General features: G+C 39.1%; 1 protein-coding gene across 1 annotated transcript in view; it reads right to left on the bottom strand.

Annotated features, from left to right (window-relative positions):
* PRKDC (protein kinase, DNA-activated, catalytic polypeptide) overlaps positions 1-17,256 on the bottom strand; it is a 141,235-nt gene that overhangs the window by 76,901 nt on the left and 47,078 nt on the right. Inside the window, exons 28-41 of the mRNA XM_019518957.1 lie at positions 16,793-16,887; positions 15,836-15,935; positions 14,451-14,584; positions 13,192-13,446; positions 11,998-12,218; positions 11,183-11,391; positions 10,863-10,995; positions 8,027-8,185; positions 7,386-7,589; positions 6,982-7,167; positions 5,944-6,048; positions 4,732-4,899; positions 2,943-3,070; positions 730-937 (exon numbers count right to left, since the gene is read on the bottom strand). Of these exons, the coding sequence (XP_019374502.1) occupies positions 730-937; positions 2,943-3,070; positions 4,732-4,899; positions 5,944-6,048; positions 6,982-7,167; positions 7,386-7,589; positions 8,027-8,185; positions 10,863-10,995; positions 11,183-11,391; positions 11,998-12,218; positions 13,192-13,446; positions 14,451-14,584; positions 15,836-15,935; positions 16,793-16,887 (2,305 nt within the window). The remainder of the gene's footprint in view (positions 1-729; positions 938-2,942; positions 3,071-4,731; positions 4,900-5,943; positions 6,049-6,981; positions 7,168-7,385; positions 7,590-8,026; positions 8,186-10,862; positions 10,996-11,182; positions 11,392-11,997; positions 12,219-13,191; positions 13,447-14,450; positions 14,585-15,835; positions 15,936-16,792; positions 16,888-17,256) is intronic.

The following is a 17,256-nucleotide window of genomic DNA, read 5'->3' on the forward strand; positions in this document are numbered from 1 at the left end:
CTTGTCCTTATAACATATTTCGCTACTGTTTCACAGAGTTGCTTCTCATTCCTTTCCTTGTTCTAAAGGTAACAATAATTTTATATCAAAAGTCAGGTTTCAAGCTGCTCTTAAATAATTTATGAATACTTTATATTAAACTGTTGTTTATTGGGATATCTACTGTGTGTCTGTGATTAATTTAGTTTATTAGGGGCTGTTAGGAAAAAAAAATAAGAAAAATAATGGTTGAATAAGCCATATTCCTGCTGCTGGCCAGGCTGCAAGCAGCAGGAAAGCTGCAGTTGCAGCTTCCCCAGCCCCCAGATTAGGCTGCAGAGGATTCATGGCACAGGCTTTGTCCCAGGACACGTAACAGTGGCATAAGGTGTGCGCTGCTTCTTGTCCCCAGGGAACCAGATGTCTGAACATCTAGGTCATGTCCAGATGAGTACAAACGTAGGCCATTTACAGGTGCTCATTTTGTGCCAGGAAAAGAGCCTCTCTCCTGGCACAAACAGGGAAGTACAGAGACATTCAAAAAATGTCTTGTGGAAGAGAACAGGCCCTTCTGCAAGAAGTGAGGCCCTTATTGTGTTAATTTTTCCTCCGGTGTCCTCAAAAATTGGAAACATTATTTTAAATTCAATCTTGTTTCTAAGCTAAACAAGCTATATATTTGTAACATCTCAGAGAATGACTAACTTTGTAGAGAAACTGTTCCAACTGTAAAAAGTAAATGATGCTTACCTTTGTAAATCTGGACTTGAGTGTATCCATGGCTTCCACTACAATCTTGCTGAAGAATTCTTTCAGTGCATCCAGGCTGCAGTGTAACAGGAGTGTGAGGAGAGAGCGATCCAAAAAGGCTTGACGTGTGACATTTGAAAGAAGGGATTCACTCTGGAACATGTTGTACACAGTGTCTAAGAGCACCACTTGTTTGCTGCAGTCACTCCTACATGGGATGAACATTTTTTGATGACAAAGTTCCACTACCAAATTTGTTTAAGTTTTAAAACTCTGCACAATATCTACTTTTTTTATCCCATTTTCCATTCATACTTACTCGTATCATGACCTCAGCAGATTTCTCAAGGCTACCAGGGTCAGGGTTTAATCTTTTATTAAGTAACACTCTTCTGCACAAGTCACTATTTGACCAACACCACAACCTGGCATACAAATCCTCTCTCCTAACATCTCCAATGAAATGTGAAGCACAGAAATGTACCACCTGAAGTCACTAAAGATTACGTCTTGTTGAGGGGAATGCCCAAACCTTGACTCAGTTTCCAAATGGGTCATTACAATCTACACCCACATGATTCTCCTCATATTGTCAGATGCCATGTTTTTCCTCCACTTCCTATCAAACTGGTGTGGTGCTGCTGTCTACTGTTAAACACGGATGTATTTCATTCCATAGAAAGCTGCGTAGTTGAAGCGATTCTTGTATATGTATATTCACATCTTTTCAACTATTCAAAATATTATTATACAACTGAGCATGTACAGCAAGCCAAAATTAGCCAAGCATAGGAAACTTGTCATATACAACAATTTGTTGTCCAGCATCCAGTTTTGTTGGTTTACAGATGTGTTCAAACTAAGTAACAAATTTCATATATACAAAAAAGGTATCAATTACTGGAGTCTGGGCTCTAATCACCATGGATCAATCACCTAGTCTCACAATTTTGCAAAAGAAGTATCCGATTCATTACGGTACACAGCTTGTGGTATGGAACTGCTGGGCATTTGGAATCTCATCCTCTATGCATGGGACCGTTTGGATAGGGATGATCCTGCCTGAGGCAGGGTGCTGAACTAGATGACCTCTGGAGGTCGCTTTTAGCCTTACTTCTGTGACTAATAGAAATGTTTCTACATCTTATGTAATATGCAGAGACCTACCCCCCACCCTCAGAAGGAGGAATAGATAACAAGGAAAATAGATAACAAGGAATAGATAACAAGGAAAAAGCTGCTAATCACTTCCCAAATGTAGCCACCATTTGTTACTAAATGGTAACATGGTCAAAGGAAAAGACAGAAAGAGGGGGAATTAAAAACCTGAAAAATGGCAGATATGCCACACCACAGAGATACTTTGGGCCTCCTTTTCTCTGAATAATAGAAGAGGTTGGTTTTGATTTCCAAAACAACAACAACAAAAAAATGAGAAGGATTAGTTATACTTCCCAAATTTACAGAAAGGAAAAAAAATGTAGCCTACTTATAATAGTTTTGCTACATGCACATGGTACTATAGATAATTATAAATCTAAAAATCCAAAATAAATATGGGCATAACAAAAAGACTTAAGTCACAAAACTAGAAATCAAAATAAGCTATAAAAGAACGTGTTCTAAACAACACATTTTTGTTGTACCATTCAATGGACATGTTAGCAATACTGCTGATCTGTCATGGTAACACTCATAGTAAACAAGTCAGCATAATACATTTCATAGATTCATAGATTGTTAGGGGCTGGAAAGGCCCTTGCAGATCACTGGGTCCAGCCCCCTGACTCTAGGTAGGAAGGCAACTGGGGTCAAGAATCCTGTGAATGTCTTGCATGATTAGTATCTTGATTTGAATCACACTGGAACAGACTGCATTATAAAGGCTTTGCAGAATTTGTCCAAACATCTGAAGTATCACAGGGGAAGACAAAATAATAATTGACTGAGTTTTATACCAAGTACTTGGAAAAGGCAAACAAAGGGAAATTTTAGAAGGATATGTTATAATTAATGAAGGCATGGGGGGGAGGAGACACAAAATCTCTTAAACACAACAGCCAAAAATATAATATTTGTATGCATATTACTGCTTGTATGTTTATTATTAATGTATATTATTCTATTACTAGGTCTCAGGCTACCACTGTAAGGTTTACATAAGAAGTTTTGCTTCAGCAAGGTTTCAAAGAGGGACAATAAACTGAATTCACCTTTTGGCAATTCTTCTGAAGCTGGTTTGAAACAAGTCCTCCATGAAGTGTCTATGATCCCTACACAGGATTTCTGTCATCAGCTGTAACAGCATAGGACTCTGAGATAATTCCAGAGCATCTAGAAACTAGAGAGAGGGGAAAAAAAAGAATGCAACAGTTGCAATAACTGTGTTCTCAACTGCCCTAAAGTGAGACAAAAATCCGAATCTAATAGAAGAAACTGAACAAAGAATTCAAGCCTCTGAATTTGGATGTCTTAGAGTTCTACAAATACTTGTTCTAATAAAGTTAAAAGTTTAACAATTGGAATAACTGCTTGACCCCCTACTAGCTGAGCCCCTAAAAAGCTAAAGTGATTTTGTCACGTGACCAGAAGAGTTGGCCTATCAAACATAGATCTATAGGGAGCAAATAATGGAAGAAGGAAGAAATGCTGCTCAGGGTCACTTTTGGAATGCTACCACCACCACCTGGATAGGAAGGTTACATAGAGGACTGGAGCAGTGGGTTGCAGTGGTGTGGTCACACCCTTCAGCTGTGCTGTCAGTGTACAATGAGTGCTCCAAGCTCATCAGCTAGTGGCACAGACTCTTACCAGAGGCACTGCTTCACATAGCTCTGGGTCTCAGGGGGTGAGCAATACTGGCATTTGCCCCTCCTTTTCTACTGCACTCAAGTTTGGCATAAGGAAGTGGATGGTGAATGGCAGTGGTGATCACCCCTTGGGCTCTAGAGCTGTGCAAAACAGTGGCTATGGCAAAAGCCCACACCAACCAGCTAATGAGCTCTGAAAGCTCCCTGCATAAGCAGAGTTCGAGCCAAAGCCCACACTGACCAGCCAGGAGCTCAGAGGGCTCATTACATAGGTGGTGCATGGCCCAAGGGGGTGTAGCTAAACCTTCCCTCACTCCTCTCCTGGATTCACTGTGGTTATAAGTAAAACTTCTCCAAACTATTACAGGCCCCCTTAATAGGGTAGCTTGTCATATTTTATGCTTTAAACTTGCACCTGTTTATAGAGTGGTGAATTATAGCATTGTTTAAAGTTTTCTTTTATATTCAGCCTAAAGTTCTGTATAGCCTCGTTATCATCTGAACTTTTCATTTTGCTGGTGTTTGCAATATCATCTGGCCTTGTTTCTTGCAAGCAGTTTATGGCCTTGGGTTTGCTCGCATGATGTTTCTTTCCTTTTTCTATCACTGTGAGAAGGTTTTCTAACACAGCATAGTAATAGTTTTGTTACTAGCCCAAATAAACTGAACTTGGCACTAATCGGCTGAATCAGAGGGATGAAATAATTGGATCTGTTAATGAAAGGTGATAAAGGAGACCCATGGACAATGGAAAAAGGCCAAATTAAGAGGTGTGCTTGTAACAGGAATGTTGAACAAAGGAATATGCTGACAGGATAAAATATGAACAATATGCTGACTGCAGACAGACCAATACAAAAGCAAGGAGTCATCAAAGGAGTCAAGAGAAAGAAAATCATAAAAGGGGCAAGCAAGAAAGTTAAGTGTCATTGTCGTCAACATCATCATTTCCATCATGAATCCAGCTTTCAATACCTGTCTGAATCATCCCAGCCAGCGACGCACCCTTTGCATTAAATATTCTTAATTCCTAATTTTTAACTGCTAGGAATAAATTAGGACAACTCAGTGATCTAGAAGTAAGGAGTCCTGTCATCTCAGAGATGACATATTTAACGTAAACTGTATTTTTTTTGCCAGAAGTTTCACTTATGTTTTAATTTATACACCTTAAACCCACTCAAGTACTGACCTTTTTAGTGCAGTCCACATAGTTGTTATATCTCAGGGTTCCCTTGGGGAACTCATCAGATTTCATGGGAAAATTGAAGGCTACAAGTTGGTCAAGAGCATCCTTTAGCTCTTTAAGCCTTTCTCCAGTCAGATTAGTGAAGAATGGCAGGATAATCACTGCTTGACTCTAAAGTAAATAAAGAGTGGTTATATCAAAGTCAAAAGGCCTTTCCCATCTACAACAACGATCAGACCACTTAACATGTCATGGTTTAGTAGCAACTTCACTGCATGGTTGAATGGCTCAGGTAACTGATGTTGAGATGACACAGCCTTTTTTCTCTTTAGGATGGTTCAAAATTCAGCTCTGGCCCGTACTGACTAGCCTACCCATAGAGATAGGTCATGGCTCATATGCGTAATTAAAAGATGTTAAACATCAGAAGAAACCACCAAAACTTGTATACTGATTTGATACACTTCTTGGTAGCTGGAGCAGAAAGTTCAAGTTCAACTGAATATGAACACTAGGACATTCACTAGAGCTATTCTGTCTAGTTCAGGACAGAGGCAAATTGGCAGTGGCAATGATACAGCACTTTTTCTGTGAACAAAAAACTCACTGTTTCCAAGATACTCAATTCAACAACTTTCATTACCCATATCTTTTTGTCCTTTTCTAGTAAACTAGAACACATACAGGTTATCGGGGTTTGTTACTGTCTTCAGCTAACAGAACTGGTTCTTTAGGTTATGTAGAAGACGCTCGATTCTTTTCCTACACAGGTGACAGTTTCAATTGCTGCAGATGGTCTGATCAAGTTAGTCATTTTACCATTTTATTCTTCATACATTTCAAATTAATTTGTAAACCATTATATCTACCTATTGCTGACCTTTCCTAAAGCCTACGTGAGTTATGACTAGGAAAAACAAAGGTTAACAATGCATGCTTCCATCTAGGAAGTTATGAGCACATTGATTTGTCATTTTCACATTACAGATTTGTATATTTTCCTGGAAAGATGAGAGAAAAAAGCAAATTCTTTGCTCCTACTATAAAAATGAAAGCAAGGTAATATAGGTTCTCTATAAAAAGCGAAGGCCAGCTGCAGGAGTCCATCACCCAGTCACTTGCTGCTGATGTCTAATGATGGCAGACATTTTCTGAAAATGTATTCCCATAAAAAGGGATTTTACGTCTAACCTGGAAAAATATAAAACAACTTACCTTTAGATTTAGACCCAAATTCTGATCAACAAGCAAGCTAGTATAGGTATTAAAAACAGCAAAAAATGCCTCATGTTTTGTATTAAAAGAAACGGAAGAGTCCACCTGGGGAGAAGAAAATCAAAGATGTAATTTTAAAAATACATACATTATTATAAGACTACTCCCTATAACCTTATATTTTTGTTCTTAATTAGAATAGTCATCCATTTCTGAATTTAATTCAGGAAATGCAAATTTATACATGATAGGGGTGTTGGTTTTAAACAGAGCATTAGCAAGAATTTAAAAAGCTCTCACATATGACAAAAAGAACTGTACAGTGACACTTCAGTGGCCATGAGAAAAAGAATATTAAACTCCCTCCCAAAGGCAGGTCATTTGGGAACACTCCACTGTCAGATAAGCCATTAGACAAACCCCTTTGTGCATCATTAAACATTCCTCCGGTAATGTTCTTATATGGTGGGGGTGGAGGAAGGGAGGGGAAGGTGACAAGTCATAATTCTTCTTCCTAGCTATTTCTGCATGGGTTTAGAAAGATATCTCCCAAAAGCCAGTATCTACAGCAGTCCAACTTCAGGATACAAGAAAAAGAAGAGATTCAGAAAGGTGATAGACCTGAGAGGCAAAGAGGTTAGAGTTCTTCACAGTTCTTAAATAGCTTACTGAAACAGACTGACATGGTCACAGCCTCTCTTAAAAACTACTGTTCAGTGGCCAATAAGAAATTTTGCATCTCAACTTCCTTCTCCAAAATCCCTACTTATTTCATTACATATTTTCAGTGATGTCAAAGGAAGCTAAAACTTGGGCCACAAGGACAACAAATGGAAGAACAAAATTCAGTATGTTAAAAAGCAGTTTGTTTTTTCTAATACTTAATATGCATTGTTTATGATTTCCCAGATAGACAGAAAAAGAAAAAAAAAACCCAACTCAAATAAAACGACAAGCAAAAATTGCCGCTCTCTCAGAGTGGCACACATTCCTATAAACTTTCTAAAAGTAGCTTTGATTTTACTAAGCAATGTATACCTGCAGAACTTTGGCCAGCAGGGTCAACACAGCCATTTTACTCTCAGGAGCAGAATCTTTGGCCCACCAGGTGTCAAGTCTCATCCAATTCCTGAGGATTGCAGTCACTAGCTTCATTCCCTGCTGCTTGCATACAGCACGCTCTTTAAAGCTTTGATCTAACATACCATTCAGAATGGTACCCACCTGAAATTAAAGTATGCAAAAAAGAAGAAATCCGTGTGTTCCAAATTAAGCCCTAGAAATAACAGTCAAACATAACGTCTATTCATTGGGACAGATGACTAAAGACCTCCTTTCCCTCCATCCCTGCCCTTTAAGCCTCTGAATCATTACAGTTTATTTGCACCTTCGTTTTTCTGATAATCTTTCTATATACTTCTTGAATCTTTAGCAGCTATTACCATTCTGGGATTGTCCACAGCTGATTTCATAAGATGAAGTATGGCCACATCAAGGTTCTTCAGCAGTTCGTGATTAATGGTTTCTGAGAACAAGTTGTAGAAATACTCTCCGTGGCAGAAGCTGAGCAGATTCCTCGGTGCTGCTTCACAGACTGGTACAGATAACATCACTGTATTCAACATCAGATTCACCAGTTCTTCACTCTGTGGAAACCAACACAAGGAGACAGAGTTAATCCACCAATCTATGGGTACTAAACTCTGCTCGTTCCCAGAGAAATCAAGAGAACTTTTAAAACTGCCTCCTCAAACAGTCGCATGTGTATTTGTAGTAAACAAGCAAATAGTAAATACAAAGAATAAAGCACAACCAGTACAATACTAGGATATTTCCTTTAGTAAAGGATCCATGATTTGCCTACTGGCACTCTACACTGAAGTGGAGGTACTAAGGGATGTTAATGAATACTGCACTCTGAAAGAATGCATGTAAGCAAGATATAAAGAGATATCACCCATTCCAAAAAGGACACATTGTTGAAGTGAACCAGTTTCTCTTACAATGTTCCTGAGAGCACACCAAATTAAAGTTCTGGCATCTCTTCTCTTAAATACTGCGTGGAAATCATACCATATCCTACCTGGCAACCAAAAGCAAAGGCCAGCTGTAGGAGTCCATCAGCCAGTCGCTTGCTGCTGATATCCAATGATGGTAGACATTTTCTCTCATCCCCTGGTGCAATCCCTTTGTAAACAACTGACAGAAGTTGACAGCCAACTGTGAAATGAAGTCCTGAACCCTAAAAGTGGGGGAAGTGGGGAAGAAAGAGAGGGAGAAGGGGGACCCCCCCCCCCAAAAAAAAAAAAAAAAATCACTAAGATTCCATTTTAGGTTGCTATGAATAAAGAACACAAAAAAAGTTAAATGCAATATACAGAGACTTTTCAGCTGTTCCATTTAGCTTCCAACGGAGGAGAAGGTGGGGGAAAGAGAAGAAATTAAACTTTCAGAGAATTGTTCTGTACAGGAGATGTAGAAAGGCAATCATGGTTTTCTGTTTTTCAAGCCCTCTGATCCAGTAGTGGCCTCATGAAGTGTTACACAGGCTACTGATACTCCTAAGAAACCCCTCTGAACGTTTGTTTGCCAGAATAAATTGATGATCATATGGGACAATATTCAGATTAAAACAAATATATACCAAAATTTAAGGGACTCTAAACTTCTCTGAGCTTAAGGTATCAAGCTTCAGATGACTACCACTAGTACAGAAAATTGAGGGGACAAACTGTTACCACATCTTAGCAGAACCCAGGATGCTAGGAAGAGACCAAGCCATCTATGTAATACCACTGACACCATTCAATATACTGTCAAGAAATTGTAGCTCTCCAAGTTTTTATTAGCATATATAGAATTAAAAGGGTCCTGCTGAAGCCAGTGAGGTTTTTTTATTAACTTATAAATGTGGCCATCTTTACCAACTGCCACAGGCTCTTGTCTGTTCATTCAAAGAATGGCATTGTAGATGGTGGTATTCCAGTGAGAACTACACCTGGAATAGTGCTGCTATGTTCCTTCCCCTTGTACAAAATAAAGGCTTATGGGCAACAATCATATCCTGCTGTCCTCAAGTCTATGAAGTGTCTCATCGGTGGTGAAGCTAAAGAGCTCATCCTTGCAAGGGGTATCTCCTCTGTGGTTGTCTGGACCTCCCAGGGAAGGCTGGGTGGTTGGAGACCTGACAAAAGTTTCATGGTGATAACATGTTTTTACACCTGCATCTGTGGCATTAATGAAGAACCCCCAGACAAACATGCAAAGAAGAAGCCCCAGCCTTCAATGCAATGTTGCAGCTAGTAAAACGACCAAAACACTGGCTTGCATCCATAGATGCTTCTCAAGCAAATCCCAGGACATCATTCTCCCCTTGTACTCGGTCTTGGTGAGGCCGCAGCTGGAGTACTGCGTCCAGTTTTGGGCCCCACAATTCAAAAAGGATGTGGAGAAGCTTGAGAGGGTGCAGAGAAGAGCCACACGCATGATCGGAGGTCAAGAAAACAGACCTTACGATGATAGGCTGAGAGCCATGGGGCTCTTTAGCCTGGAAAAGCACAGGCTCAGGGGTGATCTGATGGCCACCTATAAGTTTATCAGGAGTGATCACCAGCATCTGGGGGAACATTTGTTCACCAGAGCGCCCCAAGGAATGACGAGGTCAAACAGTTATAAACTACTGCAAGACCGTTTCAGGCTGGACATAAGGAAGAATTTCTTTACTGTCCCAGCCCCCAAGGCCTGGAATAGCCTGCCATCGGAGGTGGTTCAAGCACCTACACTGAACACCCTCAAGAGCAAATCGGATACTTATCTTGCTGGGATCCTATGACCCCAGCTGACTTCCTGCCTTCGGGCAGGGGGCTGGACTTGATCTTCCGAGGTCCCTTCCAGCCCTAATGTCTATGAATCTATGAAAATTGGTTCTTGGGGAACATCTTCAGTTCCTGCTGCTGTTCCTTGGGTACTCTGCCCAGGAGAGCAGACTATCCTATAAAAGGAAGTCCTGTTTGGAGAGGAGGGTCTGATACCTGAAGACCCTCATCTGGAAAAATGGCAAATGAATAGCTATTCAAGTAAAAAAGATTCAGTCTCCTTAGGCTTTTTTTGTAAGAGATTTAGAGGTGAAATGCTGTTTAGGCTTTGCATGCGCTTCTTGTACAGCTACCAGGTCAGATGTCAAGTATTGCTAGAAGTAATCAAACTCCTTCTCTGAGACCTATTTCTTCATAATGCTCATTTTTAAGGTCAGAAGAAAAACTGCTTCTCCTGAATTACCTCTGCTTGAGATACCAAGATTTCTGTGATTATCTTGATATGGTTTGTAAAGTCTTAGACACATCTTTAACCGCCATTTCCAAAAATGTACCATACTAGTAAAATATAAATCAGGTTTATAAAATGTAACAATTTATATTTTACTGGCCTGCTTTTTCTAAGATCTAAATCAATATGCTTGCTGCTCTGACAAGTAAAATAAGTGGGAGATGTGCTATTTAATCTACTGCTCCGTTTGAAAGAGTTTATACTGTTGAAGTAACCTCCATTTTGACTGCTGAAGTGCACAGGTGTGGGCAGATCATTACATACTAGACAATTTTCCCCAGTAACTAAGTTTTCACCATGTATTCAGATGCTTTAATGCCCTAGTGTGTAGTAATTAAGGCCCTGAAGTGCTGCTTTTTACATTTGTAGAGTATGACGTAAAGCATTACTATAAGGGAACATGAGCAATACAAGAGTTCTGATCTCACTGACAGCACCAACTCCTCACCACTGCTCCCCTCTCTGCCAGTCTCCTCACCTGTAAAAGGGCAATACTATTCACTGATCCATTTCACATGACCTTTATTTTTTTTAAACTTAGCTATAGAAAAGGAAGTGTTCACCAAATTTTTATATAAGTAAATAATAATTACCTGAGACTGCAGCACAGAATGAAGCACTCCAGCCTTGTGGAGCTGTTTGCATGCAGATAGGATGGAGCTAATTCTAACACGATCAAAACAAGCATCTGGATCATACAGATCAACTGAACAAAGTTCCTGAATGCTGACAAGGAAAATATATATATATATTTTTATTTCTTGTGCTTTTATTAGTATATTGACATAGCATGAAAATAAAATACATCATCCTATAAAAGTACACTGGAAACTGTACTCACTCCACAGTCACTATGAGCTGTGTTAGTTCTGACGTTTATTAATAATCATTATGGTTATCAAAGAGTTCCTACCTGTGCGATGTTATTCTTTTCTTTATGCTTAGCTCCAAAGATGCTTTATAGGGAGATTTTGCCAAAGCTTTCACGAGTCTCACTGTATTATCTGGGAGATTTTTCATGACTTGAACGTCAGCTGTGTTAAAGCCCACAGCTGATGGATCACACACTGTCACCACTAAGAGTTCTATCAGATTCAAATTAAGCAATTCCTTCTCAAGCAGCTAGACAGAGTCAAAAAGTAAAATGCAGACAAGTTTTATTTTAAAAAAATAAATCATTTTGCACTTTTCCCCTATATTTGCTGTCTGAGATAAAGCAAAATATGGATGATTAATTGATTTGAGTTCTAACTCCAAATAACTCATTTCAAAATACTATTAGTGAATCTCACCACTACAGCAATTAAATGCTTACTTCTTAAAGACAGAACCATGCAACAGCATATCTATTTGCACTCTGCTCCACAGGTCAGTTATTTGTATTCACATACCCTCTATTTCATATTCTAAAAGGCAGACACATGGAGCGGATATTATTCTTAATTATAACTTTATCACCCATATGGCTTTTTTATACTTACTGCAACAATTATGTCTAAATATGAGAACACTATGAGTTTTAACATCCAACAGGGATTATTGGATTAATTAATCCCTTGACAAGATGCTGCCAAGAATGACCCACTTCTCCAGGCTAGTAATAAGCCTGTCCTCTTCACTAGGGAAATGCCTTGGACCTCACTCACTGAAGCTGAAACACCAACTTTAAATAATAGTTTTAATGAACTGAAGAGAGCAACTTCTAAGAGCTGCTAGTCCAGCACCTACCTTCCAGAAATCTTGTTGACAGGTCTCCAGGATCATGCTGACAAACCTAATAATTCGGACTACAATTGTACATTTGCTGTAATTGTACTCTTCTCTTTCTTGTGGACTGAACACGCTGCCTTTTGACTCAGTGTAAAAGCACTGTTCCGCTGCATGTATATCATGTAATGCAATAGTTTCAAGGAAGAACTCCACAGCTCTCAAGAACGAAGAATTTGTACCTAGAAAGAATTATGCCACATTAAATAACAGTAACTCTTAAATTTAACACAACATTCTACGCTCACCACATGGCTCATGACTAGCCTGGAGAAGTGGGTCATTCTTGACAGTACCTTGTGCCATAAATCCCTGTTGGACGTTAAGACTCAAAGTGTTCCAATCTTTAGATGTTATTATTAAACAAGTGATATGCCAATTAAATTTGTAACATTAAGGACAGAATTTCATACAACTTCGTATTCTTTGTGCGTATATACTAAGTACTTGGACCCATAGATCAGGTATTTATAACTATATGGAGGTAAGGCAAATTCACATCTGAACAATCAGGCCCTCAATGACCTGTTCATTGTACAGTTCTAATAACAACAAAAACTTAACCTCTTTACACACAGTTTTTTTTAAAACAAGCACTGAATACTGTACAAATGGCTGCTTAATTGCACTTACACATTCTACTACTGTAGAAGCTTTGTTTAGAAATGAAAATAACTCTTTTTGGATACAGACTCAGTGTCTAATAGCTATATACAACAGGGCTTCATACATGACCAGTATGATGGCTATTGAGATCTTCTGACTGGATGCTGCTGAAAACATTAGAAAAAAGTAACACATTCAAATCACTGGACTGGCAGCGGGGAGAGAAGGCAATCCTCACACTGCATGTCAGTAAGCACTTCTAGCCAATAAGCAAGAGTAGGAAAGGGCTTTGGAAGGAGTCTAGTCCAGACCCCTTGAATTAATCGTTTTATAAAATACAAGAAAACACTTCTAAAAATGAGAAGCAAATAGGAGGTATTACTCTTGCCTACTAAATTAAAAAAAAAAAAAAACAAGTTGCCTCCCTGTTGCCAAACTGGTTAAGAGCTTGTATATCCACCTGTGCTCAAGAAAATGTCTAGCCTAAACTACAAACCCATCACCATATGGATTTAGGTAATAAATTTAACAGTAGCCAGAATCACTTACCTAGTACATTTTCAGGTTTGAACATTCTCTGCTCAATGAACGTATTGTAGCAGTCCAAAGCGGCTAAAAACATATCCATCCACTGCACAACAGCCCGCACACTAAAGGGCTCCTGCAGGTGACGGAGAGTTGGGTGGGAAAGGATCCCACACAGATTGTCATCCCGATTGCCACCTCCTTCAAATTTGTTAATAAGGAAAGAGCTGTCCTGTTTTTCCAGAACATCACCCAGCCAAGAAGACGGGGACTTATTTCCTAACAAACAAAAAAAGCAGTAAGAGAAATTAGAAGTTCTCCAAGAAAATGCACAGCTGGATCCAGACACGTGTGCACCTGCACATACATACACACAGATCCAGCCATATACATCACACACAAATACACAATTAACATATTAAGAGTGGTGCAAGGAAGCCTATGTACACATACATGTGTTTTTATATATACAGGATTTCTCCAACATTATCATATGTATTACGAATCTTAATATGAGATCAACAGGGATCTCAGTTTTCTGTTCAGCACAGAAAACAGCAAAAATCTGTGTTTTTCCACAACCTACTAGAGCAAGAACTATGAAACTATGAAACTATAAGCAGCGCCTTTTCTGCTCTTATTTTTGCCTCTTGGCTCACCAGCTGAGGGGGTGGGGGATGATGCTTATTGGCCAAGAGGAAGAAAAAGCACAGTAGAAAAAAAGAGCGCAAAATGGTGCTGCTCACCACAGGATGCTGCTGTGTTTTTGGTACGTCACAGGGAAACATGGATTTTTGTGTTTTTTTAAAATGAAGATTTTCTGCTTTTTTCCCTGTGGAAAACTAGGATCCCTGATGATCAACATAAGAAAACATATTCAGTTTATTGCTTTTATTACCTGACTACTGTATTGGGCCTAGCCATGCTTCCAGTCCTACTTCTCTGTGCCGCTTATATCAGACAAATGGGAAGAGATGGTTTATGAACAGACAGCTCTGTCTCATAAAAGTATGCTCTCAAAGCCACTTTCTCAAGAGCCACTTTATGCCTAAAAGTGCATCTTACAAGTCGGAGTAGAGACACATTAGCAGATCAACGTGAGGAAGCCTGTGTTATAATAAGCCACAGCATTTATACTGAATACTAGCAGCTGCTCCACCATGACTACAAAAAGATTTTTTTTAATAAATGTAAAGTACTGTACTCTGCAAAATTGAGCAGGCATGCATAGAGATATTTGTGAAACAGCAGACCAGAGCTACATTAAACATGATCCTCAGTACCTGGTAACAGAGGAACAAACTCATAAAAGAGCTCCATGGATTTATGTCGGCACTCGGTCTGAGGTCGTCCACACTGCACCATCAACCACATGACAATGTCCAACAGGCACAGTGATTCTGCAGGTTGAAATCCTCTGTGCAAAAAACACCACACAGTCTTTTCTGGTATTATGCATGGGCTTTTGTTTTAGACAAAACCATAGTACCATCATGTTAATAAGACCATTTTGCTCCACTTGTAAACTGTAATGTCCTATGAATGATTCCAACTATCCTTTCTACTACCTCAGGGAAGACAGAGAAGGGAGCAGAGATGGTTGGATAGGCCAAACCCACTTACACTACACACATTTATACAGGTGTAAGCTGGACTTCTTACTGCCCTCAACTAATTTGATTTGTGATGACCATTTCAATTACTATAACATCAAGATTCAGCTGCCTTTCCTCCCTTCAAATGCAAAAAATAAAAGCATAGACTACATCTTAAACAGTAAGCAGCATAACTCTTAATCCCACTAGTTAACTGATCTATGAGCATGTAACCCAACTACCTAACCACTGATGCCAACCTTCACACTCCACTTGCCCACTTCCTTAGGGGAAAAGGACATTTTCCAAGCCTCTTCAACAGTACTAAGAATTCTGCATTATTTTTTTCCTATGCTTCGTAAGACATTTATTTGTGCCTAAAAACGTCTGGGATAGTTCCCTCCAAGGTCTTTTAAATCATCTTCAAAATGGCCCCAAAGATTCCTGCAGGGTAAAATACCCTCTCTTCCCAGCACCTCCAGAGTTAGAGTGATCTGTCTCTCCAGCCTGTTTTGCTCAAAAATCAGGGATAGACTTAGACTAATAAAACCTGATTAAGCATCATCACATTCAGCTATTCTAATCAGACATTCAAGGGACAATTCACAAGTTTCTCATCAGGTATGTAGGTGACAGAGTTGTGGATTAGTAGAACTCACAAAGCTAAGTGTTTGCATGCATCTGCCAGCAGACAGCCAACAATACAGGGAAGCCAGAACAAGTCCCCATCCATGCAGCTTCCCAACGGTTATGCCAGCAGGACATGCAGCACACCCTTGCGGGGGCATCAGCTGCTAAAGGGGCAGAAGATGTGGGCAGAAGCTCAGACTTGTCTACACAAGCTTTCTGGTCACATTCTTGTGGCACTGGAAACCTGTTGCTCACAGAGGCAGCACTACTCTGCAAACAAAAATTACTCTGCCACCACCAGGGAACTGAGTGTGCTGTCAAGAGTTCTGCTAGAAAACGATGTTGCATAATCTGGGCCAGAGCAACAACCCAACACCATTTTTTAGTTTGCTGGTGAACTGAGGTGTAGCATCTGGCAACCTAAAATTTCTCAAGTTACTTACCGTGGTAACCGCCGTTTTTCTGCCTTGTTTAGGGAAGGTGCTTTGTGCTTAATTATGCGCTTCAGGTGGTCAATGGCATCACAGCACTGCTGAGTTGTACCTATTATAAAAGAGAAAATCCATCAATGAATCCAATCCTTATCTAATTAACATATACATGTATAAATACATACAAGAAGAATTACATGTGTGGATGACATGCAAAATAAACTCGTCTTTAGCAAACTGTTTCCACTGTAAAAAACATATCATTTTGGGACTGTATCTACCACCTGTAGCAACTCCAACAAGAGGAGTTTGTTTTCCTTAGGGTACGTTTCCTCAAAAAGCAGCCCATCCAAAATTTGTAACACTAAAACTTTATATTTTAACCATTATTACATGATAAAATGTTACTGACAAAGAATTAGCATTCAATCATTATTACATGATAAAATGTTACTGACAAAGAATTAGCATTCAATACTGAGGAGGAAGTTGCAAATTTTTCATACAACTCTACAATAAAGACTGTTGATGCGATAAAGATGGCAAGAGGAATATTTTTTGAGTTTCAAGTCTGTTGAATGACAGTATTCTATGCTCAAAATATACTGAATTTCATTTTTAAATAGTGTAGATATTGGTCCAGGACATCCACATCAGAACCATCCAGAGCATTAAATATTATTGTACAATACTTGAAAAACCCAACTTTACCTGACAAACAGAAAAGAATCAACTAAATTTATGGCATGTGAAGACTGCACAGAAATGCCAATAAACCAGAAAACCCAAATTACCAAGGAACACAGATTAAAGAAAAGAATTCATCCTTTTTGATGAGTAGCATCTTATTTTCCCTGCAATGGCAGATCTCTGGTTTAGTTTCTTGAGTGTATTTCATTATACACTCTGTTTATAAGATTCAAATATATTTCTATTAATTCCTTTTCATAATAAATTAGAACAACTCACCTAGTGATTTCTCATCTGTATGGGTTAAGGCCAGGCTTTCAATAAATACAACTAATGCTTCAAATGCAAACTGCTCCACCAAGGAATTTTCTTCCCTATAGGAAGAAAAATAAAGTGCATTTGGTAGAAAACATGAATGGGAGCAAAAAAGAACAACTGAATATCAAACTCTAATACGAAAAATAAAAATTAAAGGAGTAAAAGCTTCTTTGAAAGTAACAAAGATGACAAACAACTACAACAAAATGCCCTCCTAAACACAGCATAAAATGTTGGTCCTCAACTGCCAAAACAAAGATCAGCTATCTACCACTTTGAAACTAAATGCATAAATAGGAGCTTACAGGGGTGTAGGTTGTAGCCATGTTGGTCTAAGGACATACGGAAAATCCTTGAACAATTGCAACCCATACTAGAAAGAGACCCTGCTCTTAAAAAGATCTTCCCAGAGCCACCCATCCTAG

The sequence above is a fragment of the Gavialis gangeticus genome, unplaced genomic scaffold (assembly GCF_001723915.1).
Source record: "Gavialis gangeticus isolate Ggan-Ray unplaced genomic scaffold, GavGan_comp1, whole genome shotgun sequence".
NCBI classification, from domain to species: domain Eukaryota; kingdom Metazoa; phylum Chordata; order Crocodylia; family Gavialidae; genus Gavialis; species Gavialis gangeticus.